Source organism: Schistocerca cancellata, chromosome 3 (assembly GCF_023864275.1).
Source record: "Schistocerca cancellata isolate TAMUIC-IGC-003103 chromosome 3, iqSchCanc2.1, whole genome shotgun sequence".
In the NCBI taxonomy this organism is placed as follows: domain Eukaryota; kingdom Metazoa; phylum Arthropoda; class Insecta; order Orthoptera; family Acrididae; genus Schistocerca; species Schistocerca cancellata.
Window position 1 is genome coordinate 40,937,199 of NC_064628.1, and position 27,789 is coordinate 40,964,987.

Consider the following 27,789-nt stretch of genomic DNA (forward strand, 5'->3'; position numbering starts at 1 on the left):
TACTGTTCAATCTAAACATCGAAGAAGCAATTACGGAATAAAAAGAAAGATTCAAAAGTGGAATTAAAACTCAAGGCAAAAGGATACCAATGATGAGATTCGCTGATGCCATCGCTATCCTCAGTGAAAGTGAAGAAGAATTACAGAATCTGCTGAATGGAATGAACAGTGTAATTCGTACAGAATATGGATAGAGAGTAAGTCGAGAAAAGACGAAAGTAATGAGAATCAGTATAAATGAAGAAACAAGAAACTTAACATCACGATTGGTGATCACGAAGTAGATGAGGTTAAAGGATTCTACTGTTTAGGCAATAAAATAACCTATGACGAATAGAACAAGGAGCACATAAAAAGTAGACTAACACCGGCAAAAAAAAGCATTCCTGATCAAATCTACAAATATCAAACTTAGACATTAACGTCGAGGAAAAACTTTTTGTGAATGTACGTTCGGAGCACAGCATTTTATGGTTTCGAACCATGGACTTGGAAAAAGCGGAAGAAAAGCGAATCGAATCATTTTAGAAGGGTGCTACAGAAGAATGTTGAGAATTAAGTGGACTGATAAGGTAAGGAATGAGGAGATTCTCCAGAGAATCGGCGAGGAAAAGTAGAAAACGCTGACAAGAAGAAGGGACAGGATGGTAGGGCATCTGTTAAGACATCATGGAATAACTTTCATGTTACTAGAGGGAGCTGTAGAGGGTAAAAACTGTACTGGAAGACAAAGGATGGAATACATCCTACAAATAATTGAGGACGTAGAGATTAGCACAAGTTAGGAATTCCTGGCGGCCCACATCAAAACAGTCAGAATGCTGATGATTAAAAAAAAAATTCTGCTCAAATATACATTCCGGCCAGACATTTTAAAAACAAATTAGAATATCTAGTTAGTATTGCAGCATCACAAAACTGCTTGTAGACATGCACTAAATGAGCCTACCAATGCAATAATTAGAAGTAATTCATTTCTGAAACTGCCGATGTATATCCTCAGAAAAAAAGTTATAATGTCACACCATAAATAGTAAGAAGTGGTCGAGAATACAGCAGATGTATTGCAGACTTACAGTGACAGCTGTCGCAATTTTATATTCTTGTTATGCCGTAAGAAACTCCTTGTCGTGATGCGATAAAATACGAGTATTGTTTCTGTATACATGTGACCTGTACATTACGTAGTTTATGGTACGTTTTCATTTTTACTCTCATACATTGGTCCTTCCCCCCCCCCCCCCCCCACCCAACACACACACAGATAACCACCACCACTACAACCATTAATCACGCTCCTTGCCGTTGGTGGGGAGCCTCGTGTTCCGCAGCAGTACGGGTAGCCATACCGCAGGTGCAACCACAACGAAGGAGTATCTGTTGAGAGGCCAGACAAACTTTAGTTCCCCAACATGAGCAGCAGCCCTTTCAGTAGTTGAAAGGGCAACAGTCTGGATAACTGACTGAAGTAGCTTTGAAATATCAACAATAAACGGAGTTCTGCTGGTAAAAGAATGGTTCAAATGGCTCTGAGCACTATGGGACTTAACATCTGTGGTCATCAGTCCCCTAGAACTTAGAACTACTTAAACCTAACTAACCTAAGGACATCACACACATCCATGCCCGAGGCAGGATTCGAACCTGCGACCGTAGCAGTCGCGCGGTTCCGGACTGAGCGCCTAGAACCGCTAGACCACCGCGGCCGGCGTTCTGCTGGTACCACAGCAGTAATTCTTCCAGGGCGCATGCAGATCTACTGTATAATGTAAATGGTGAAGGCATCCTCTTGGGTAATATATTCTGCAGATAAAATTGTCCCCATTCGAATCTCCAAGCAGGGACCACTCAGGAGGATGTCGTCATAAGGAAAAACAAAACTGGCGTTCTGCAAATCGGAGGGTGGAATTATAGATCTTTTAATAACACAGGTAGGTCAGAAGATTTAGAAAGCGAAGTGGACTGGTTAAAGTTAGATATAGTGGGAATTGGTGAATTTCGGTGGCTGGAGCAACAGGACTTCTGCTCAGGTGAATACATGGTTATAAATACAGAATCTAATAGGAGTAATGCAGGAAAAGGTTTAATAATTAATAAGCAAATAGGGAGGCGGGTAAACTGCAATTAACAACGCAGTGAATGCATTAATGTAGCCAAGATAGACACGAAGCACACGCTCCGTACCATAGTATAAATTTATACGCAACTTGCTAGGCAGATGATAAAGAGATTGAAGAAATGTATGATGAGATAAAAGAAATTATTCAGATAGTTTTAATAGTGATGGGGGACAAGAACTAGATAGTAGGAAAAGGAAAGTTAGGAGAAATCATAGGTGAAAATAGACTTGGGCAAAGGAATGAAGAGGAAGCCGGCTGGTATAATTTTGCACAGACCATAATTTAATCACCGCCAACATTTTCTTTAAGAATAGTGAAAGAAGGTTGTACACGTGGAAGATACCTGGAGTCACCGGAAGGGTTCAGACTAATTACATAATTCTAACACAAAGATTGCGGAATCAGGTTTTATATTGTAAGACATTTCCAGGGCATATGTACATTCTGACAACAATTTATTGGTTATGAACTGTAGATTAAGACTGTAGCAATCGTAGGAAATTAAGGAGATGGGGCCTGGATAAGTTGAAAGAGTCAGAGGTTGTTGAGAGTTTCAGAAGGAGAATTAAGCATGATTGGCAAGTGCAGGGCAAAAGAAATACAGTAGAAGACGAATGGGCAGCACTGAGAAATGAAATAGTGAAGTCATCAGAGGATCAGATAGGTAAAAAGGCAAGTACTAGTAGAAATCCTTCGATAACGCTGGAGATATTGGATTTAATTGCCGAAAGGAGGAAATATAAAAAGCCAGCAAATGAAGCAGGCGAAAGGTAGTACAAACTTCTATAAATGAAACTGAGAAGAAGTGATAAATGGCTAAGCAGAGGTGGCTAGAGGACAAATGTAAGGATCTAGAGGCCCTGGTTCAAATGGCTCTGAGCACTATGGGACTCAACTGCTGAGGTCACCAGTCCCCTAGAACTTAGAACTAGTTAAACCTAACTAACCCAAGGACATCACAAACATCCATGCCCGAGGCAGGATTCGAACCTGCGACCGTAGCGGTCGTGCGGTTCCAGACTGCAGCGCCTTTAACCGCACGGCCACTTCGGCCGGCTAGAGGCCCTGGAGTAGGCAACATTCTGCCAGAACTACTGGCAGCCTTGGAAGAATCAGCCGTGACAAAACTATTCCATCTTCAGTGCTAAACGTATAAGACAGGCGAAGTACACGCATACTTCAAGAAGAATGTAGTATCTCTAATTCCGAAGAAAGTAGGTGCTGAAACTTCCTGGCACATAAAAACTGTGTGCCGGACCGAGACTCGAACTCGGGACCTTTGTCTTTCGCAGGCAAGTGCTCTACCATCTGAGCTACCCAAGCACGACTCACGCCCGGTACTCACAGCTTTACTTCTGGCAGTATCTCGTCTCCTACCTTCCAAACTTTACAGAAGCTCTCCTGCGAACCTTGCAGAACTAGCATTCCTGAAAGAAAGGATATTGCGGAGACATGACTTAGCCACAGCCTGCGGTACGTTTGCAGAATGGGATTTTCACTCTGCAGCGGAGTGTGCGCTGATATGAAACTTCCTGGCAGATTAAAACTGTGTCCCGGACCGAGACTCGAACTCGGGACCTTTGCCCTTCACGGGCAAGTGCTCTAGCGACTGAGCTATCCAAGCACGACTCACGCCCCGTCCTCACAGCTTTACTTCTGCCAGTACCTCGTCTCCTACCTCCCAAACTTTACAGAAGCCCTCCTGCGAACCTTGCAGAACTAGGACTCCTGAAAGAAAGGAGCACTTGCCCGCGAAAGGCAAAGGTCCCGAGTTCGAGTCTCGGTCCGGCACACAGTTTTAATCTTCCAGGAAGTTTCATATCAGCGCACACTCCGCTGTAGAGTGACAATCTCATTCTGGAAAGTAGGTGCTGACAGTTGAGAATATCACCGTGCTATTAGTTTCATAAGCCGTTGTTGCAAATTACTAACATGAGTATTTTACAGAGGAGTGGAAAAACTGATAGAAGCCGACTTCGGGGAAGATCAGTTTCGATTCCGGAGAAATGTACGAATATGTGAGACAATACTGAACCTATGATTTATCATAGAAGGTCGATTAAGGAAAGGCGGAACTACCTTCGTAGCATTAGTAACTTAGAGACAGCTTTTAGCCGTGCTGACTGGAATACTCTCTTTCAAATTCAGAAGGTAGTACGAGTGCAATACAGGGAGGAAAACGCTGTATGCAACTTGTATGGAAACCACCTGGCAGTTATAAGTGCCGAGTGCCGTGGAAGGGGAGCAATGGTTGAGAACGGGGTGAGACAGGTTTGTAGCCTATCCCCGATGTTATTCAATTTGTACACCGAGCTGACAGTAAAGTAAACCAAAGAAAAATTTTGAATCCATGAAGAAAACAGCGAGAAGAATTAAAAATATGGAGGTTTGCCGATTAAATTGGAATTCTGTCAGAGACAGCAGAGGACTTGGAGGAGCGGTTGAACAGAATGGGCAGTGTGTTGAAACTAAGACATAAGATGAACATCAACAAATGCAAAACAAGGACATTGGAATCAACTCGAACTAAATCGTGTAATGCTGAGGGAATCAGATTAGCAAGCGAGACGTTAAAAGTAGTAGATAAGTTTTGCTATTTGGTCAGCAGAATAATTGATGATGGTCGTAGTGGATAGGATATAAAATGTAGACTGCCAATGGCAAGAAAAGCATTTCTGAAGAAAAGAAATTTGTTAACGTCGAACATAGACGTAAGTGTCAGAAAGGCTTTTCTGAAGGTATTTGTATGGAGTGTAGCCATGTATGTAAATGAAACAATGACAGTAAGTTAATTCAGACAAAAGAGAATAGAAGCTTTTGAAATGTGGTGCTACAGAAGAATTATTAAGATTATATGGGTAGATCACATAACCAACTTGTGGCACAATCTGACTAGAAGATGGCATCGGCTGATGGGACACGTTTTTACAGGTCAAGGGATCACCAATTTAGTACTAGAGGCAATTTTGGAGAGTGTGGGGGGGGGGGGGTAGGGGGGAGGGGGAGTTAATCGCAGAGAGAGACCAAGAGATGCGTACAGTAAGCAGATTCAGAAGGATGTAGGTTACTGTAGCTATTCGGAGATGGAAAGGCATGCATGAGATAAAGTTGATTCAAACCAGTCTTCGGGCTGAAGACCAAATCAACAACAACATATCATATATCATATCAGTCATTGAATTGCCAGGACTGACAAATAGATAGTGACTATAAAGTGCTGCATCTCATTTCCAAATCCTCATTATCAAACTGGGATAAATAGTCAATTGCGGCATTTAACAGAACGACGATGGCTTTTATGCAACACTCAGTTTGCATCGCATACCATATGTTGGTTTACAATGCATCGTTGATGGTTGCGAAAAGTGTTTAACCAAATGACCCGAAGGGAAGACATTGTTACTCTACACATTGGTTTCAGTGGAAATTTGGATGTGAAGAACCTGGATACCCTCTAGTTGATTGAACGTTTCCCAATGAAAGATACAAAGTACTGTAATCTCTCTTCTATCTGGTTAACATTCGCTTGTTAAGGAAGCACATCCAGTCTCGTCCAGCAGTCGAAGTCTTAATACGTGCAAGCAACACCGATAGCGCCACTCTAGTGACGTCATTTAGCGTCTCATTTGGGGACCACGATTTAGGCAAACACGTGGCTAATTGACAGGGATGGAAAGGACTGGCGAACTAAATCGGTCACTGCTTGCCGAGTGGCAACTGCAAGGCAGTTCTGCACATGGCGCAACTCCCAACTGACAAACTGCAGAGCCCGGGTGTGAGCGAGGAGAAAAGGGGCTTTTTTTCTTTTCTTTTGCATCCCGGCGTCTTTTTGTTACACTCGGCAGTCAAATTTAGAGACACGTTCAGAGAAAGATGTGGTTTTGGGGTTTCCGTTATTATTACACGCGAATGAGGAAACGAAGAAAATTCTACACTCATCAGTATAACCAGAAAAATTAAACTACAGGCTCTTTATAGCCGCCAAGGGACTGCAAGACAAATGTATTGTTTCTTATAGAATTCTCTGCATTGAACACCATAGTGTTTACATTTATTGGAGATTTGTGTTTTTTCTGTGGTTTTCTCGTTGTTTGTTTGTACACTATAATGTACACTACTGGCCATTAAAATTGCTACACCGCGAAGATGAAGTGCTACGGACGTGAAATTTAACCGACAGGAAGAAGATGCTGTGATATACAAATGATTAGCTTTCCAGAGCATTCACACAAGGTTTGCACCGGTGGCGACACCTACAACGTGCTGACATGAGGAAAGTTTCCAACCGATTTCTCATACACAAACAACAGTTGACCGGCGTTGCCTGGTGAAACGTTGTTGTGATGCCTCGTGTAAGGAGGAGAAATGCGTACCATCACGTTTCCGACTTTGATAAAGGTCGGATTGTAGCCTATCGCGATTACGGTTTATCGTATCGCGACATTGCTGCTCGCGTTGGTCAAGATCCAATGACTGTTAGCAGAATATGGAATCGGTGGGTTCAGGGGGGTAATACGGAACGCCGTGCTGGATCCCAGCGGCCTCGTATCACTTGCAGTCGAGATGACAGGCATCTTATACGCTTGGCTGTAACGGATCGTGCAGCCACGTCTCGATCCCTGAGTCAACAGATGGGGACGTTTGCAAGACAACAACCATCTGCACGAACAGCATCGACTATCAGCTGGGAGACAATGGCTGCGGTTACACTTGACGCTGCATCACAGGCAGAAGGGCCTTCGATGGTGTACTCAACGACGAACCTGGGTGCACGAATGGCAATACGTCAGTTTTTCGGAAGAATTGAGGTTCTGTTTGCAGCATCATGATGGTCGCATCCGTATTTGGCGACATCGCGGTGAACGCACATTGGAAGCGTGTATTCGTCATCGCCATACTGGCGTATCGCTTGGCGTGATGGTATGGGGTGCCATTGGTTACACGTCTCGGTCACCTCTTGTTCGCATTGACGGCACTTTGAACAGTGGACGTTACATTTCAGATGTGTTACGACCCGTGGCTCCACCCTTCATTCGATCCCTGCGAAACCCTACATTTCAGAAGGATAATGCACGACCGCATGTTGCAGGTCCTGTACGGGCCTTTCTAGATACAGAAAATGTTCGACTGCTGTCCTGGCCAGCACATTCTCCAGATCTCTTACCAATTTAAAACGTCTGGTGAATGGTGGCCGAGCAACTGGCTCGTCACAATACGCCAGTAACTACTCCTGATGAACTGTGGTATCGTGTTGAAGCTGCATGGGCAGCTGTACCTGTACACGCCATCCAAGCTCTGTTTGACTCAATGCCCAGGCGTATCAAGGCCGCTATTACGGCCAGAGGTGGTTGTTCTGGGTACTGATTTCTCAGGATCTATGCACCCAAATTGCGTGTAAATGTAATCACATGTCAGTTCTAGTATAATATATTTATCCAATGAATACCAGTTTATCATCTGCATTTGTTCTTGGTGTAGCAATTTTAATGGCCAGTAGTGTAATTTTACAGATCCACACGGATTCTGCTAGTCTCTACCGCTGGTATGACTAATCTTTCCTTATATACTTACTGCCGTTGGCGTACTTTCTTTTTAAGCAGAAAATCATTTTTACTCTTCATACTACGCTTTCTGTGTCAAACCTCTTCTGCTGCAGCCTGGGGTTTATATAACTTGGGACATTTTTCCACTAGACAATGGAAGATTATGTTAAAAACACGCTGTTTCATTTTCTGAATAAAACTATATTGACAACAGAAGGCAAATTTTTTGCAGATGATGCTGTCATTTACCGTCTTGTAAAGTCATCAGATGACCAAAACAAATTGCAGAATGATTTAGATAAGGTATCTGTATGGTGCGAAATGTGGCAATTGACCTTGAATAAAGAAAATGGTGAAGTTATTCGTATCAGTCCAAAAAGAAATCCGCTAAACTTCGATTACGCGAAATTCATGCAAATCTGAAGGCTTTAAATTCAACTAAATACTTAGAGATTACACTTACTATTAACGTAAATGGGAACGATCACATACATAACGTTGTGTGTAGAGCAAACCAAAGACTGCGATTCATTGACAGAACACTCAGAAGGTGCAACAGGTCTGTTAAAGAGACTGTTTACACCACGCTTGTCCGCCCTATACTGGAGTACTGATGAGCGGTGTGGGATCCACACCAGGTGGGAATGACGGATGACGTCGGAAAAGTACAAAGAATGGCAGCTCGTTTTGTACTGTCGCGAAGTAGGGGAGGTAGTGTCACAGACATGATATGTGCACTGAAGTGGCATTGCATTGGCTAGCCCCTGTACTTAGCACCCACAAGCGGGCTGGCTGGAGAACATCTGGCACCATTGTGCCCCGCTATCAGCAGGCGACATGTGCAGAGTCCTCATTCACCTGGAAAGAGCAGCCGACCCCATCCCATAATGAATGGGGGAACACGCAAGGCGCGACTGAGCCGTACCTAGTATAGTAATCACACCTGAGAAACAAGAATTATCTGATGAAATTGTCAATACTGTCTTTCAGAAAATTACTAAGTGGTTCCTTGTAAACGGACTCTCACTGAATTTTGATAAGACACAGTACATACAGTTCCGTACAGTGAATGGTATGAAGCCATTAATAAATATAGACCTTAATCAGAAGCGTATAGCTAAGGTAGAATATTCCAAATTTTTAGGTATGTCCATTGATGAGAGATTAAATTGGAAGAAACACATTGATGATCTGCTGAAACGTTTGAGTTCAGCTACTTATGCAATAAGGGTCATTGCAAATTTTGGTGATAAACATCTTAGTAAATTAGCTTACTACGCCTATTTTCACTCATTGCTTTCATATGGCATCATATTTTGGGGTAATTCATCACTGAGGAATAAAGTATTTATTGCACAAAAGCGTGTAATCAGAATAATAGCTGGAGTCCACCCAAGATCATCCTGCATACATTTATTTAAGGATCTAGGGATATTCACAGTAGCTTCTCAGTATATATACTCTCTTATGAAATTTGTTATTAACAACCAAACCCAATTCAAAAGTAATAGCAGTGTGCATAACTACAATACCAGGAGTAGGGACGATCTTCACTATTCAAGATTAAATCTAACTTTGGCACAGAAAGGGGTGAATTATACTGGCACTAAAGTCTTTGGTCACTTACCAAATAGTATCAAAAGTCTGACAGATAACCAACAAGTATTTAAGAAGAAATTAAAAGAATTTCTGAATGACAACTCCTTCTACTCCATAGAGGAATTTTTAGATAGAAACTAAGAAAATATTTTTTTTTAAAATAAAAAAAAAATAAAAGTAAAAAGTAAAGAAAAATAAAAAACACACAAAAAATAAAGTTGTTATATTAACTTAAGTATGTTGTTAAATTAACCTAATTATGTCATGTATTGGAAAATTCGACTCGTTCCACATCATTACGAAATATCGTATTCATGATCCATGGAACTAGTATTAATCTAATCTAATCTAATCTAATCTCTAGGCCTGTCTCAAACCCAATACCGGATTCGTACAGTGAATAGTAGGACGAGTAGGAGAATACGTTGGGTTACAGAGAATGAGGTGAGCGTCATAGACTGATTAAATACAGAGCAAGGTTTATTGGGTACAATATATTCTCAGAAATTAGTTAATGGGCGCGCCCTAGGATCGATGTACATTCCACTAGCCACATGGAGGATCCCGACGCCCGCTGCTCTGACTGGGTGTTGTGTGATGTCCTTAGGTTAGTTAGGTTTAAGTAGTTCTAGGGTTTTGACACGTCTGGCTCGACAGTGTCTTATTGTCAGAGCACACCTGGCCACTGGGTGGTATCCTGTCAGTATGGTTGATTTACTAAGTTAGAGACTAGCCAATTTACTGACTTATGCGTCTTTCCATAAAACAGCCATGCCGTCTGTTTGATGCTGTCTTTTAATATGGGTATTCCAGTGAGCTTATGCAGTTCCCGTGTAGGGAAGTGGAGTGGGAGGTGCACTACCAGTCTTAACACTCTGCCTTGAAGGCCCTGCAGGCGTCGGATGTGACAGTTGGGTGCATTCCTCCACACTACAGTCACGTATTCCATCATTGGACAACCAAACACCAGATGCAGCGTGGAGGTAGGGTGGTTTCTGGATTTAATATAGGCTATAACGTCTGCTGGCTGTTGTTCTTAGCCACTTTAGCCCCATAGTGCATTCCCTCTATCCCTCTGACATGCCAAAGGTGAACAAGGCGCGTTAGTGCTGTATGCAGACGACACGGTTCTGTATACAAGGTGTCTTAATCAAAATTCATCCGCCGATATCTGCAGATGGTTGTGATACACCAGGAGCCTGGGACTCTAAGTGACGTCTGAAATATCGTACGACAATGAGTCAGGTTCTGATAATTACTAGAAAAAGAGCGCTTGACGCCCTTAGTTATCCAAAAATGGCGGGAAGACAGATCTATAGGGCTACCTCCACTAACCTAAGTCACTCCATCCTACGAACTCGCCGGAAGTTTGAAGTTTGGTGGGGAGATAGTTCAATTGGGCTACCTCTACTCACCTAAGTCACCTCTTCCTAGGAATTTTATTTAAACAATTACAGGGAGTACCACCATCAATTTTGTTAGCCATTCTCTTGGGAAATATTGTTGAGCAGAGTTGGTATGGCGTCGCCCCCACTAGAGGCTGCTCATTTAATACGAATATAATTTCAATAAATTTGTTTAAATTAGTACAAATTTCTTTAAATTTCAATAAATATCTGTAAATTTGTTTAAATTTATTTAAATTTGTTTAAATTTATTATGTACCTATAGCATTACTGTTGTGTTACCACAACAAGAGGTTGAGATATCAGTTTCTCAGTCCTTTAATATCTTTATTACATGCACTGGACATATATCTTTATTTATAGAATTACAAACAGTACCACCATCGAGTATGTTCGTCATCCTCCTCGAATTTCGATTTTTTTGCTCTAATAGCATACATTCAATTCGAATATAATTTTTATAAAATTCTATAAATTTCTTTAAATGTCTGTAAAATTGTTTAAATTTATTATCTACCTACACCCTTAGTTTCGTGTTGTCACCACAAGAGCTGAGATATCGATAGCTGTATTACATGCACTGGACATAAATCTTTATTTAAACAATTATACACAGTACCATCAAGTGTGCTCGCCATCATCTTAGAAAATGTACACCAATTCGAATACAATTTATTTAAATTTATTATCTAAAGCATTAGTGCCATGTTACCGCCACAAGCGGCTGCGCTTCGCGAGAAGTCGAGTTGTCGTCAGGCTGCATGCGTGTGTCGCACGCTGACAATACGACCGACAGTCGACTAGGCTACTTTCACACCCTCTGACGTCAGCCAAACAGAAACATTCTCACTTTCTCTCAGGTCCGCCTGGGGTAGGCTTAACAAACGTGCGGCCGAAGTCACACAAAGCTTTGTATAGGTAAGAAAAAGGGTTCGCTACGCTTTCAACTACCTAGTTTCAACTACTTTTCGAGGTCATCCAAACACATTTTCTACATATATATCGAGGGACGTATGTCACCTAGTTTATTACGCTGATGCAAAACACTCAGGTCTGGAGGGAGGGAAAATAGGTTTAAGAAACGAATCAGCCTGTTCTGGGCTGCTGGAGAGAGAAAGGGGTGTACTTTATTTATTTTTTGTACAATTTATTTCACTACGAATTTCACCTAATTTATTTATTACGCTGATGCAAAACTCTCACCCTAACGTGATCGGAGTCACAATGCACAGTTTACAGATCTCGAAAGTACTCCTAAATAATGCATTACGCTGATGTGCAGAGACGCAAACAACTCGTAAATCACGACGTCACAGAGTGGCTAGCACACTAGACTTGCATTCGGGAGACGCTCACAACGTTTAAACACCTGAAAATAATTCAATGCACAAACATTCAGTGCAAGTAAAATTTGTCAACCACTCGAACCATGATTCTACTGGATGGAAAGTCTAACGCCTGGAAACTCTCCATATGCGGGAAACTGACCAAAATACCCTTCCTAATTACATAATTAATCACAAAGATCGGACCTAATTACACAACTATATGCATAGCGCTGCATAAGGACGGCTTAAAATCGCAAAAACTAACTATACAACTCACCTTATCATCCTTTAATTACAAAACTATATGCGTAGCACTGCACAAGGACGGCAATACTACGCAAAATAACTTACAAATCATGTCATCCTGTTTGGGGACAAAAAATTATACCACTCGAAACCAGCGACAGAATCACTCAAGCTCTACATTACATCTACAAGCTAGGGGAAAAACGTTCAACTCACTAGATCCAGATGTTCGACTGAGATGAGTTGAAAAAAGTCTGTTAGCTCCATGCATATACCATCTACCACTGTTTGACGTCAGAGTTCACTAAACACGCCTACTAAAAGATCACCCTAACCGAAGCCAGTGGGAGATCATCGTCCTAAATGACTGCCTTCTCATCCATATACAATCACAAACTACGTGATCAAGCTACTACTCTAACAGTCTCATAACACCTGCCTCCCCGAAATATCTCGTCGCGAAAGCCCCGCTTTCCCCTTCAAGTGTATCCTGTTCGTCTATGGCTAAGCCCCACAACGCCTCGCGTTCACAGACTGTTTTTACGTCACGTAGTACGCTCGAGTAGGGGTGGACGAGAGTCACCGTTCAGCGTTCGATTTTTATTATTTATTTAACATCAACTTCGCTCCTATAATAAAGAAAAACATTTACGATCACAATAAATGCCCTAATTTTCACCAAAACAGACAAAGTACAGTTTTATGAGTAAAAATTTATATAGTTTTTCGCGTTGAACTGAGACACTTATCATCTCCCCGAACACATTTACGTCTAAACCGATATTTCCACTCACGAATACAGATTTCCATATGTAGCAGACTCCATATCATGCCTTATAATTTACAAAAGTCAAATAACGTCTTTCTCATATCCAGACAACCGGCAAATGTGTCTTCCACCTGCTAGATGCACACTCCACAAGATTGAATATGGGTGTGCGTTTGCGCTGGGTCATTCTTCTGTTACCTTGTAGATACGGAAATCTGTATTCGTGAGCGGAAATATGGGTTTAGTCGTAAATGTGTTCTGGGAGGTCATACGTTTCTCAGTTGAACGCGGAAAACTATATAGATTTTTGCTCATAAAACTGTACTTCGTCTATTTTGGTGAAAATTAGGACATTTATTGTGATCGGAAATGTTTTGCTTTATTATAGGAGCGAAGCTGATGTTAAATAAATAATAATAATCAAAGCTCTTTTAAATTCTCCTTCTAATACTGAATCCCCTATCTCTTCTAAATCGACTCCTGTTTCTTCTTCTATCACATCAGACAAATCTTCCCCCTCATAGAGGCCTTGAATGTATTCTTTCCACCTATCCACTCTCTCGTCTGCATTTAACAGAGGAATTGCCGTTACACTCTTAACGTCACTATACATGCTTTTAATGTCACCGAAGGTTGTTTTAACTTTCCTGTATGCTGAGTCTGTCCTTCCGACAATAATTTCTTTTTCGATGTCTTGACATTTTTCCCGCAGCTTACCTGCACTTCCTATTTGTTTGACTCCTCGGCGACTTGCATTTATGAATTCCTGAAGGGAGGGGCTAAAGTGGCTAAGAACAACAGCCAGCAGACGTTATAGCCTATATTAAATCCAGAAACCACCCTACCTCCACGCTGCATCTGGTTTTTGGTTGTCCAATGATGGAATACGTGACTGTAGTGTGGAGGAATGCACCCAACTGTCACATCCGACGCCTGCAGGGCCTTCAAGGCAGAGTGTTAAGACTGGTAGTGCACCTCCCACTCCACTTCCCTACATGGGAACTGCATGAGCTCACTGGAATACCCATATTAAAAGACAGCATCAAACAGACGGCATGGCTGTTTTATGGAAAGACGCATAAGTCAGTAAATTGGCTAGTCTCTAACTTAGTAAATCAACCATACTGACAGGATACCACCCAGTGGCCAGGTGTGCTCTGACAATAAGACACTGTCGAGCCAGACGTGTCAAAACCCTAGAACTACTTAAACCTAACTAACCTAAGGACATCACACAACACCCAGTCAGAGCAGCGGGCGTCGGGATCCTCCATGTGGCTAGTGGAATGTACATCGATCCTAGGGCGCGCCCATTAACTAATTTCTGAGAATATATTGTACCCAATAAGCCTTGCTCTGTATTTAATCAGTCTATGACGCTCACCTCATTCTCTGTAACCCAACGTATTCTCCTACTCGTCCTACTATTCACTGTACGAATCCGGTATTGGGTTTGAGACAGGCCTAGAGATTAGATTAGATTAGATTAGATTAATACTAGTTCCATGGATCATGAATACGATATTTCGTAATGATGTGGAACGAGTCGAATTTTCCAATACATGACATAATTAGGTTAATTTAACAACATACTTAAGTTAATATAACAACTTTATTTTTTGTGTGTTTTTTATTTTTCTTTACTTTTTACTTTTATTTTTTTTTATTTTAAAAAAAAATATTTTCTTAGTTTCTATCTAAAAATTCCTCTATGGAGTAGAAGGAGTTGTCATTCAGAAATTCTTTTAATTTCTTCTTCAATACTTGTTGGTTATCTGTCAGACTTTTGATACTATTTGGTAAGTGACCAAAGACTTTAGTGCCAGTATAATTCACCCCTTTCTGTGCCAAAGTTAGATTTAATCTTGAATAGTGAAGATCGTCCTTACTCCTGGTATTGTAGTTATGCACACTGCTATTACTTTTGAATTGGGTTTGGTTGTTAATAACAAATTTCATAAGAGAGTATATATACTGAGAAGCTACTGTGAATATCCCTAGATCCTTAAATAAATGTATGCAGGATGATCTTGGGTGGACTCCAGCTATTATTCTGATTACACGCTTTTGTGCAATAAATACTTTATTCCTCAGTGATGAATTACCCCAAAATATGATGCCATATGAAAGCAATGAGTGAAAATAGGCGTAGTAAGCTAATTTACTAAGATGTTTATCACCAAAATTTGCAATGACCCTTATTGCATAAGTAGCTGAACTCAAACGTTTCAGCAGATCATCAATGTGTTTCTTCCAATTTAATCTCTCATCAATGGACATACCTAAAAATTTGGAATATTCTACCTTAGCTATACGCTTCTGATTAAGGTCTATATTTATTAATGGCGTCATACCATTCACTGTACGGAACTGTATGTACTGTGTCTTATCAAAATTCAGTGAGAGTCCGTTTACAAGGAACCACTTAGTAATTTTCTGAAAGACAGTATTGACAATTTCATCAGATAATTCTTGTTTCTCAGGTGTGATTACTATACTAGGTACGGCTCAGTCGCGCCTTGCGTGTTCCCCCATTCATTATGGGATGGGGTTGGCTGCTCTTTCCAGGTGAATGAGGACTCTGCACATGTCGCCTGCTGATAGCGGGGTACAATGATGCCATTCTTTGTACTTTTCCGACGTCATCCGTCATTCCCACCTGGTGTGGATCCCACACCGCTCATCAGTACTCCAGTATAGGGCGGACAAGCGTGGTGTAAACAGTCTCTTTAACAGACCTGTTGCACCTTCTGAGTGTTCTGTCAATGAATCGCAGTCGGTAACAGTTGGACCAAAGTCGAAAAAGTAGGATAGGAATGGGAAGCAGAGACGCGTGCAATTGGTTTAAAGCCTGTCAGCAGGGAGAACACAGCTTCTACAGCTCACACACTGCTTACATCCCCCAGCACTGCAAGTAATATCCCGCCCCCCCCCCCCCCATCCTCTTTCTAGTGGTCTCCACAGGCACCATTCGTAAAGCGCGGCCTCTGACTAACTCTAGCCTCTGATAACCATTTCTGACTTGAAATATAGGCCGATTGTAGCTTTTAGACCGTGGAAAGCGTGCCTAGTATGGATATTGATATTACAGGGGAAGGAAATTTGTCAGATGTTAAGTCCCATAGTGCTCAGAGCCATTTTTTTGAACCGCTGTTCTGACTTTGTTGTGTCACATTTCCTACTGGTTGTGTCTTTTACTTTGACGTATCCCTTTGGTGTTTCTTAGCTGTTTGTGAACAATATACCACCCTAGAAGACAATGAAAAACATGCAGAAGACAGTGGCGGAGATACGCAAGCCAACCCAAGTTTTTAAGACCACTGCGAATCAGTAGACACAAGAAGATCTCAATGAAATTGTTCGTCATGTAAATTTGTGGAAGCATCAACCTGAACTTTAAGCTTCATGATTAAAGTCATGGAATCTTCTTCTTTGTGATAAGGAAGTGAGCGTTTGTCGTGATAGCAATGCCTTTTTTTAATTATTTCTTCAAAGAAAGTTACATAGTTTTGTAATGATGCAGAGTCCGTTATCGAGACTACTGGTAAATATTTGAATGCAAACGAGTGCGCTTGTTCAGAGATTCCTGGATCATAGATTCCAACAACAGAGTAAATTCCCTTCGTTCCGTGCCGTATTGTTTATGCAGTTAATCTGAAGGAGATTTAAAAGAATTTCAAATCGTTATTCAGATTTATCCGGTATGATGAATGCAAACGGTGTATTTTTGGAGATCTCAAGGTGACTGCACTTCTTCTCGGCATGCAGCTCGGATACACATATGAGGATCCTTCTTTGTATGAGTGGAACGGCACAGACAGAGATAAGCGAATAATCTGAGAAAAAAGAACTGCTGCTGCACATTAAATTGAGTCTCATCAACAACTTTGTTAAAGACCTGGACAATACGTCGCGCGGGATTAGCCGAACGGTCTCAGGGGCTGCAGTCATGGACTGTGCGGCTGGAACCGGCGGAGGTTCGAGTCCTCCCTCGGGCATGGGTGTGTGTGTGCTTGTCCTTAGGATAATTTAGGTTAAGTGATGTGTAAGTTTAGGGACTGATAACCTTATCAGTTAAGTCCCATACGATTTCACACACATTTGAACATTTGGACAATACTTCAAGTAGATACTTGGGAGAGAAATTTCCAAGAATCATGAAGCAAAAACAGGGTTATTTGTAGACCAAAAATTAGGATGCTAATGTGTGTTGAATATTTCCTTGATTTGTTGAAAGAACGGCGTTAATGTTCTTTCACGAGCATCTGAGAGAACTTTATAGGCAACGATATGGCAGACAACTATCACAATCTTCTACAAGAACTGCTAACATTATACGACACTTCACTTAAACTGCATTTCTTAACTGGTCATTACAATTTCTTCCCGGGTAACCTCGGCTCCGTTACTGGTGAAAACTGAAAATGGTTCGGGGACAACATTTCTCAAATGCAAAAGCGTCAGCGAGGCAAATGGAGTACCGCAGTGTTCTTCAAATGTTCCAATGTGTGTGAATTCCTAAGGGACCAAACAACTGGGGTCATCGGTCCCTAGTCTTACACACTTCTTAAACTAACTTATGCTAAGAACAACACACACACCCATGCCAGAGGGAGGACTCGAACACGCGGTGGGAGGGGCCGCGCAATCCGTGACATTGCTCCTCAAACCGCGCGGGCACTCCGCGCTGCCCAATGTTATCCAAATATTGGTGATCTTTATAAAGTGGTGTTCCTAAGTAAATCAGGAAGCAAATATTTATATATATATATAGTTCTTCACCCCCCCCCCATGAACCATGGACCTTGCCGTTGGTGGGGAGGCTTGCGTGCCTCAGCGATACAGATAGCTGTACCGTAGGTACAACCACAACGGAGGGGTATCTGTTGAGAGGCCAGACAAACGTGTGGTTCCTGAAGAGGGGCACCAGCCTTTCCAGTAGTTGCAAGGGCAACAGTCTGGATGATTGACTGATCTGGCCTTGTAACAATAACCAAAACGGCCTTGCTGTGCTGGTACTGCGAACGGCTGAAAGCAAGGGGAAACTACGGCCGTAATTTTTCCCGAGGGCATGCAGCTTTACTGTATGATTAAATGATGATGGCGTCCTCTTGGGTAAAATATTCCGGAGGTAAAATAGTCCCCCATTCGGATCTCCGGGAGGGGACTACTCAAGAGGATGTCATTATCAGGAGAAAGAAAACTGGCGTTCTACGGATCGGAGCGTGGAATGTCAGATCCCTTAATCGGGCAGGTAGGTTAGAAAATTTAAAAGGGAAATGGATAGGTTAAAGTTAGATATAGTGGGAATTAGTGAAGTTCGGTGGCAGGAGGAACAAGACTTCTGGTCAGGTGACTACAGGGTTATAAATACAAAGTCAAATAGGGGTAATGCAGGAGTAAGTTTAATAATGAATGGGAAAATAGGAACGCGGGTAAGCTACTATAAACAGCATAGTGAACGCATTATTGTGGCCAAGATAGAAACGAAGCCCACACCTACTACAGTAGTACAAGTTTATATGCCAACTAGCTCTGCAGATGACGAAGAAATTGAAGAAATGTATGATGAAATAAAAGAAATTATTCAGATAGTGAAGGGAGACGAAAATTTGATAGTCATGGGTGACTGGAATTCGAGTGTAGGAAAAGGGAGAGAAGGAAACGTAGTAGGTGAATATGGATTGGGACTAAGAAATAAAAGAGGAAGCCGCCTGGTAGAATTTTGCACAGAGCACAACTTAATCATAGCTAACAATTGGTTTAAGAATCATGATAGAAGGTTGTATACATGGAAGAACCCTGGAGATACTAAAAGGTATCAGATAGATTATATAATGGTAAGACAGAGATTTAGGAACCAGGTTTTAAATTGTAAGACATTTCCAGGGGCAGATGTGGACTCTGACCACAATCTATTGGTTATGACCTGTAGATTAAAACTGAAGAAACTGCAAAAAGGTGGGAATGTAAGGAGATGGGACCTGGATAAACTGAAAGAACCAGAGGTTGTACAGAGTTTCAGGGAGAGCATAAGGGAACAATTGACAGGAATGGGGGAAAGATACAGTAGAAGAAGAATGGGTAGCTTTGAGGGATGAAGTAGTGAAGGCAGCAGAGGATCAAGTAGGTAAAACGACGAGAGCTAGTAGAAATCCTTGGGTAACAGAAGAAATCTTGAATTTAATTGATGAAAGGAGAAAATATAAAAATGCAGTAAATGAAGCAGGCAAAAAGGAATACAAACGTCTCAAAAATGAGATCGACAGGAAGTGCAAAATGGCTAAGCAGGGATGGATAGAGGACAAATGTAAGGATGTAGAGGCTTATCTCACTAGGGGTAAGATAGATACTGCCTACAGGAAAATTAAAGAGACCTTTGGAGATAAGAGAACCACTTGTATGAACATCAAGAGCTCAGATGGAAACCCAGTTCTAAGCAAAGAAGGGAAAGCAGAAAGGTGGAAGGAGTATATAGAGGGTCTATACAAGGGCGATGTTATTGAGGACAATATTATGGAAATGGAAGAGGATGTAGATGAAGATGAAATGGGAGATACGATACTGCGTGAAGAGTTTGACAGAGCACTGAAAGACCTGAAACGAAACAAGGCCCCCGGAGTAGACAACATTCCATCGGAACTACTGACGGCCTTGGGAGAGCCAGTCCTGACAAAACTCTACCATCTGGTGAGCAAGATGTATGAAACAGGCCAAATACCCTCAGACTTCAAGAAGAATATAATAATTCCAATACCAAAGAAAGCAGGTGTTGACAGATGTGAAAATTACCGAACAATCAGCTTAATAAGCCACAGCTGCAAAATACTAACACGAATTCTTTACAGACGAATGGAAAAACTAGTAGAAGCTGACCTCGGGGAAGATCAGTTTGGATTCCGTAGAAATAGTGGAACACGTGAGGCAATACTGACATTACGACTTATCTTAGATGAAAGATTAAGGAAAGGCAAACCTACGTTTCTAGCATTTGTAGACTTAGAGAAAGCTTTTGACAATGTTGACTGGAATACTCTCTTTCAAATTCTAAAGGTGGCAGGGGTAAAATACAGGGAGCGAAAGGCTATTTACAATTTGTACAGAAAGCAGATGGCAGTTATAAGAGTCGAGGGACATGAAAGGGAAGCAGCGGTTGGGAAGGGAGTAAGACAGGGTTGTAGCCTCTCCCCGATGTAAACATAGTCATGTGTAGGGACTGTGGTTGTTGTGAGCGGACGCAAGGAGAATTGGCCACTCTTCGGGGGCAGGTGGAGGCTTTGTCTGTTAGGCTCATCGAGCTCGAGGCGCAGGCGTCGGCTCGTAGTGGCGTTAGGGCAACTGTGGTGAGACCTATGCCTACTTCGGTGGCCTTGGAATCACATGGAACCCCTGATGTCGCTGCGTCTTCCGGCAGTGAGCATCTTACCGGTCAGCCATCACTCCAGGGTGAATGGCGGACAGTGGTGGGCTCGCGCGTGCCTGGCCGAAAGGCGAAGGTGGGATCTGGCCGCGTGGCAGCTGCCTTACCCCTTTCCAACAGGTACGGGGTGCTTCCTAGTGGTGATGACATCGTTTCCGAGCCACCACAGGATGCCTCGCCTGTTGGGCCAGTGGCCGATTCTCCGGCAAGGTCCCGACAGTCACAGAGGGCGGGCCTATTAGTTATAGGGAGCTCCAACGTTAGGCGGGTTATGGAGCCCCTCAGGAAAATAGCGGGTAGGTCGGGGAAGAATGCCAGTGTGCACTCGGTGTGCTTGCCGGGGGGTCTCGTCCGTAATGTGGAGGAGGCCCTTCCGGCAGCTATTGAACGCACTGGGTGTGACCGGCTGCAGATAGTAGCACATGTCGGAACGAATGACGCCTGCCGCTTGGGTTCTGAGGCCATCCTTGGTTCCTTCCGGCGGCTGGCTGATTTGGTGAAGACAACCAGCATCGCACGCGGAGTGCAAGCTGAGCTTAATATCTGCAGCATAGTGCCCAGAGTCGATCGCGGTCCTCTGGTTTGGAGCCGTGTGGAGGGTCTAAACCAGAGGCTCAGACGACTCTGCGACTATAATGGTTGCAAATTCATCGACCTCCGTTATTGGGTGGAGAACTGTAGGGCCCCCCTAGACAGGTCAGGCGTGCACTACACACCGGAAGCAGCTACTAGGGTAGCAGAGTACGTGTGGCGTGCACACGGGGGTTTTTTAGGTTAGAGGGACCCCCCCTTGGGCGAAACGATAAAATACCTGACGGCTTACCAGAGAGGACATTATCATCGTTGATAAAGAACGTCCGTCCTCAGAGACCAAAAACAGGAAAAGTTAACGTAATATTGGTAAACTGCAGGAGTATCCAGGGCAAGGTTCCTGAATTAGTATCTCTTATTGAAGGAAATAGTGCGCATATAGTATTAGGAACGGAAAGTTGGTTAAAACCGGAAGTGAACAGTAACGAAATCCTAGACACAGAATGGAATATATACCGCAAGGATAGGATAAACGCCAATGGTGGAGGAGTATTTATAGCAGTAAAGAATTCAATAATATCCAGTGAAGTTATTAGCGAATGCGAATGTGAAATAATCTGGGTTAAGCTAAGTATCAAAGGTGGGTCAGATATGATAGTCGGATGCTTCTATAGACCACCTGCATCAGCAACCGTAGTAGTTGAGCGCCTCAGAGAGAACCTGCAGAACGTCGTGAAGAAGTTTCGTGATCATACTATTGTAATAGGGGGAGACTTCAATCTACCAGGTATAGAATGGGATAGTCACACAATCAGAACAGGAGCCAGCGACAGAGACTCTTGTGACATTATCCTGACTGCCTTGTCCGAGAATTACTTCGAGCAGATAGTTAGAGAACCAACTCGTTAAGCTAACGTTTTAGACCTCATAGCAACAAATAGACCGGAACTTTTCGACTCCGTGAATGTAGAAGAGGGTATCAGTGATCATAAGTCAGTGGTTGCATCAATGACTACAAGTGTAATAAGAAATGCCAAGAAAGGAAGGAAAATATATTTGCTTAACAAGAGTGATAGGGCACAAATCGCAGAATATCTGAGTGACCACCATCAAACGTTCATTTCTGAGGAAGAGGATGTGGAACAAAAATGGAAAAAATTCAGAAACATCGTCCAGTACGCCTTAGATAAGTTCGTATCGACTAAGGTCCAAAGCGAGGGGAAAGATCCACCGTGGTATAACAATCATGTACGAAAGGTACTACGGAAACAAAGAAAGCTTCATCATAGGTTTAAGAGTAGTCGAATCATAGCTGATAAGGAAAAGCTGAACGAAGCGAAAAAGAGCGTAAAGAGAGCAATGAGAGAAGCATTCAACGAATTCGAACGTAAAACATTGGCAAACAATCTAAACAAGAACCCTAAAAAGTTTTGGTCATATGTAAAATCGGTAAGCGGATCTAAATCCCCTATTCAGTCACTCGTTGACCACGATGGCACCGAAACAGAGGACGACCTAAGAAAGGCAGAAATACTGAATTCAGTGTTCCGAAACTGTTTCACTGCGGAAAATCGTAACACGGTCCCTGACTTCAGCCGTCGCACGGACGCCAAAATGGAAAATATTGAAATAAACGATATCGGAATTGAAAAACAACTGCTATCACTTAGTAGCGGAAAAGCATCCGGACCAGACGAGATACCCTTAAGATTCTACAGTGATTATGCTAAAGAACTTGCCCCCTTTCTATCAGCAATTTATCGTAGATCGCTGGAAGAACGTAAAGTACCTAGCGACTGGAAGAAAGCGCAGGTCGTTCCCATTTTCAAGAAGGGTCATAAATCAGATGCGAATAATTATAGGCCTATTTCGCTTACGTCAATCTGTTGTAGAATAATGGAACATGTTTTGTGTTCTCGTATTATGACGTTCTTAGATAATACAAATCTCCTTCATCGTAACCAACATGGATTCCGCAAACAGAGATCATGTGAAACTCAGCTCGCCCTATTTGCCCAAGAAATTCACAGTGCCGTAGACACTGGCGAGCAGATTGATGCCGTATTCCTGGACTTCAGGAAGGCATTTGATACGGTTCCGCACTTACGTTTAGTGAAAAAAATACGAGCTTACGGAATATCGGACCAGGTTTGTGATTGGATTCAGGATTTCCTAGAAGAAAGAACACAACATGTCATTCTTAACGGTTCAAAATCTGCAGATGTAGAGGTAATTTCGGGAGTACCGCAAGGAAGCGTGATAGGACCTTTATTGTTTACAATATACATAAATGACTTAGTTGACAACATCGGTAGCTCCGTGAGGCTATTTGCGGATGACACGGTTGTCTACAAGAAAGTAGCAACATCAGAAGACTCGTACGTACTCCAGGAAGACCTGCAGAGGATTAATGCATGGTGCGACAGCTGGCAGCTTTCCCTAAACGTAGATAAATGTAATATAATGTGCATACATAGGGGCAGAAATCCATTCCAGTACGATTATGCCATAGGTGGTAAATCATTGGAAGCGGTAACGACCGTAAAATACTTAGGAGTTACTATCCGGAGCGATCTGAAGTGGAATGATCACATAAAACAAATAGTGGGAAAAGCAGGCGCCAGGTTGACATTCATAGGAATAATTCTAAGAAAATGTGACTCATCGACGAAAGAAGTAGCTTACAAAACGCTTGTTCGTCCGATTCTTGAGTATTGCTCATCAGTATGGGACCCTTACCAGGTTGGATTAATAGAAGAGATAGACATGATCCAGCGAAAGCAGCGCGATTCGTCATGGGGACATTTAGTCAGCGCGAGAGCGTTACGGAGATGCTGAACAAGCTCCAGTGGCGGACACTTCAAGAAAGGCGTTACGCAATACGGAGAGGTTTATTTTCGAAATTACGAGAGAGCACATTCCGGGAAGAGATGGGCAACATATTACTACCGCCCACATATATCTCGCGTAATGATCACAACGAAAAGATCCGAGAAATTAGAGCAAATACGGAGACTTACAAGCAGTCGTTCTTCCCACGCACAATTCGTGAATGGAACAGGGAAGGGGGGATCAGATAGTGGTACAATAAGTACCCTCCGCCACACACCGTAAGGTGGCTCGCGGAGTATAGATGTAGATGTAGATGTTATTCAATCTGTATATTGAGCGAGCAGTAAAGGAAACAAAAGAAAAATTCGAAGTAGGTATTAAAATCCATGGAGAAGAAATAAAAACTTTGAGGTTCACCGATGACATGGTAATTCTGTCAGAGACAGCAAAGGACTTGGAAGAGCAGTTGAACGGAATGGATGGTGTCTTGAAGGGAGGATATAAGATGAACATCAACAAAAGCAAAACGAGGATAATGGAATGTAGTCGAATTAAGTCGGGTGATGTTGAGGGTATTAGATTAGGAAATGAGACACTTAAAGTAGTAAAGGAGTTTTGCTATTTGGGGAGCAAAATAACTGATGATGGTCGAAGTAGAGAGGATATAAAATGTAGACTGGCAATGGCAAGGAAAGCGTTTCTGAAGAAGAGAAATTTGTTAACATCGAGTATAGATTTAAGTGTCAGGAAGTCATTTCTGAAGGTATTTGTATGGAGTGTAGCCATGTATGGAAGTGAAACATGGACGATAAATAGTTTGGACAAGAAGAGAATAGAAGCTTTCGAAATGTGTTGCTACAGAAGAATGCTGAAGATTAGATGGGTAGATCGCATAACTAATGAGGAGGTACTGAATAGGATTGGGGAGAAGAGGAGTTTGTGGCACAGCTTGACAAGAAGAAGGGATCGTTTGGTAGGACATGTTCTGAGGCATCAAGGGATCACCAATTTAGTATTGGAGGGCAGCGTGGAGGGTAAAAATTGTAGGGGGAGGCCAAGAGATGAATACACTAAGCAGATTCAGAAGGATGTAGGTTGCAGTAGGTACTGGGAGATGAAGAAGCTTGCACAGGATAGAGTAGCATGGAGAGCTGCATCAAACCAGTCTCAGGACTGAAGACCACAACAACAACAACATATAGTTCTTCACTTTTCTTTTATCTTGTACTAGTCATTTCTGTTATTCCTTTGTGTAGTGCTAGATTTTTCTTTTGCACTTTGCGTTTGGAAGTCTTGCTGATAGAGTGTGTTATTATCTCAGATACATGTAATAAACAAGCTGCCGTAATAATTTACAAAAACCATTCTCATTTGAAAAAAACAAGGCTTGTGCAGAAATTCTGAAATTAGATCCCGATATACGTACAGATTACTTCCAGAAACGACGTGTTCTCTCCTTGTAACTGAAAAAATTTTTTTTTCTTTGACCGATGTTATATAATAACGGTGAACATTCGTCTGATTGTAGCTTTTCTGGCATTATAAATGCTCACTACTGTTTCCTCCACAGGTAATAACACTTTATGGAGCCGGTATCGAGACGACTTCTGACACAACAGGTTACCTGCTGACTCTGCTCGGACTGCACCCAGAGTGGCAACAGATGGCACAGCGCGAGCTCGATGATGTTTTCGGGAACGGTGGTGACTACCTGAGGCCAGTCACTACAGCAGACCTTGCCCAGCTTACAGTACTTGACGCCATCATAAAGGTACGTGGGAATATAAAATAAACTGATTTTAATGTTCAAGAACAAAGTAGCCAAAATTAAATAGTTTTAGCGACAGTCATTATTGGAACGTCTATTCTATTCTTACCACAAATTTAAATATTAGAATATGAAAGCGTCAATCCGTCTAACGAAGTAATGAAAAATAAGTATTTTTTTAAACAGGCTAACATTTACAAAAACCAACACAACCCAAAGAAGGGCATACCTGACTTCATACCACTATTGCTGCAAGACTTCTCCATGTAGACTCGACAGCCTGTGGAGTGGCAGGAGTCGAGCTGCATATTAAATCCTGCTGCCGGTGCTGGATTACTGTTGGCACAGTATGGTGGCAGACCCCAGTTGGCCCCATCAGCGAACCGAATTTCTACGTACCATGGCCAACACTACGTTGTCTTCGTCACCTGTTATAACAAAACTGGGCAGAGCAACCACAAATACTCGCTTCCCAGGCCCTATCAGTGCCTTGTCCTTGACTAGTGCCGATGTCGATGCTTGTTCACACCAGCTGTAGGTACAGTATGGTCCAATGAGCTTCGATCATGTCCAGCCGCACCATCCGCTATGTGCGGGTCTACCAGCTTTTGCCAGAATTGATGGCCAAGAGGGGTTTGTCTCCACGGTCTCTCGGTGTCTCTGCACAGTACAGCACCTGGAGGAGATTAGTGTTTAACGTCCCGTCGACAACGAGGTCATTAGAGACGGAGCGCAAGCTCGGGTGAGGGAAGGATGGGGAAGGAAATCGGCCGTGCCCTTTCAAAGGAACCATCCCGACATTTGCCTGAAGCGATTTAGGGAAATCACGGAAAACCTAAATCAGGATGGCCGGAGACGGGATTGAACCGTCGTCCTCCCGAATGCGAGTCTAGTGTGCTAACCACTGCGCCACCTCGCTCGGTCAGTACAGCACCTGCTGGCTGGCTTACACCTGCCCTCAGTCTTGTCTCTGCAAGACTACACGAACTGCGGTTACCTTGCTCAGGGGGTGCAGACCCGCCCCTGTAAAGTATCTCTCTAACTGACTGGAATTAATTCTGCGCCAACTCAAAAGTTGTTCAAGAACTCTTAAATGGGTTCTCACTGCGAAATCTCAAAGGTCTGAGTAGTGACAATCAGTATGGAAAATCAGAAAAATTCTGTCTTAGAAAAGGTCTTTGGATACAGCCGGAGACTAATCCTCAGTGTAGAGATATTATTTTCTCCTTGTGCTAATAGTTTACATTCGTTTAAGTTAACGGTGTTAGACCATTTAGCAGTGTAGTACGTAAAGAAATATAAATGTTTTAGTTGGACCACATTTTTCGCTTTGTGATAGATGACGCTGTAATAGTCATAAACGTATAAGTAAGTGGTATCACGTAACATTCCGCCAGTGCGGACGGTATTTGCTTCGTGATACATTACCCGTGTTAAAATGGACCGTTTACCAATTGCGGCAAAGGTAGATATCTTGTTGATGTATGGCTATTGTGATCAAAATGCCCAACGAGAGTGTGCTATGTATGCTGCTCGGTATCCTGGGCGACATCATCCAAGTGTCCGGACCGTTCACCGGATATTTGCGTTATTTAAGGAAACAGAAAGTGTTCAGCCACATGTGAAACGTCAACCACGACCTTCAACAAATGATGATGCCCACGTAGGTGTTTCAGCTGCTGTCGCGGCTAATCCGCACATCCGTAGCAGACAAATTGCGCGACAACCGGGAATATCAAAAACGTCTATGTTGAGAATGCTAGGTCAACATCGATTGCACCCGTACCATATCTCTATGCACCAGGAATTGCATGGCGACGACTTTGAACGTCATGTACAGTTCTGCCACTGGGCACAAGAGAAATTATGGGACGATGACAGATTTTTTGTACCCGTTCTATTTAGCGCCCAAGCCTCATTCACCAACAGCGGTAACGTAAACAGGCATAATATGCACTATTGGCAATGGAAAATCCACGATGGTTGCGACAAGTGGAACATCAGCGACCTTGGCGGGTTAATGTATAGTGCGGCGTTATGGGTTTGAAGGATAATTGGCCCCCATTTTATCGATGGTAATCTAAATGGTGCAGTGCATGCTGATTTCCTACATAATGTTCTACCGATGTTACTACAAGATGTTTCACTGCATGACAGAATGGCAATGTACTTCCAACATGATAGATGTCCGGCACATAGCTAGCGTGCGGTTGAAGCGGTATTGAAT

At 42.6% G+C, this 27,789-nt stretch overlaps 1 protein-coding gene across 2 annotated transcripts in view; it reads left to right on the forward strand.

The window, feature by feature from the left end:
- LOC126176870 (cytochrome P450 4C1-like) overlaps window positions 1-27,789 on the forward strand; it is a 155,737-nt gene that overhangs the window by 124,898 nt on the left and 3,050 nt on the right. For both annotated transcript variants that reach the window (XM_049924063.1, XM_049924064.1), the window contains one exon: window positions 25,365-25,565. In XM_049924063.1, coding sequence (XP_049780020.1) covers window positions 25,365-25,565 — 201 coding nt within the window. The remainder of the gene's footprint in view (window positions 1-25,364; window positions 25,566-27,789) is intronic.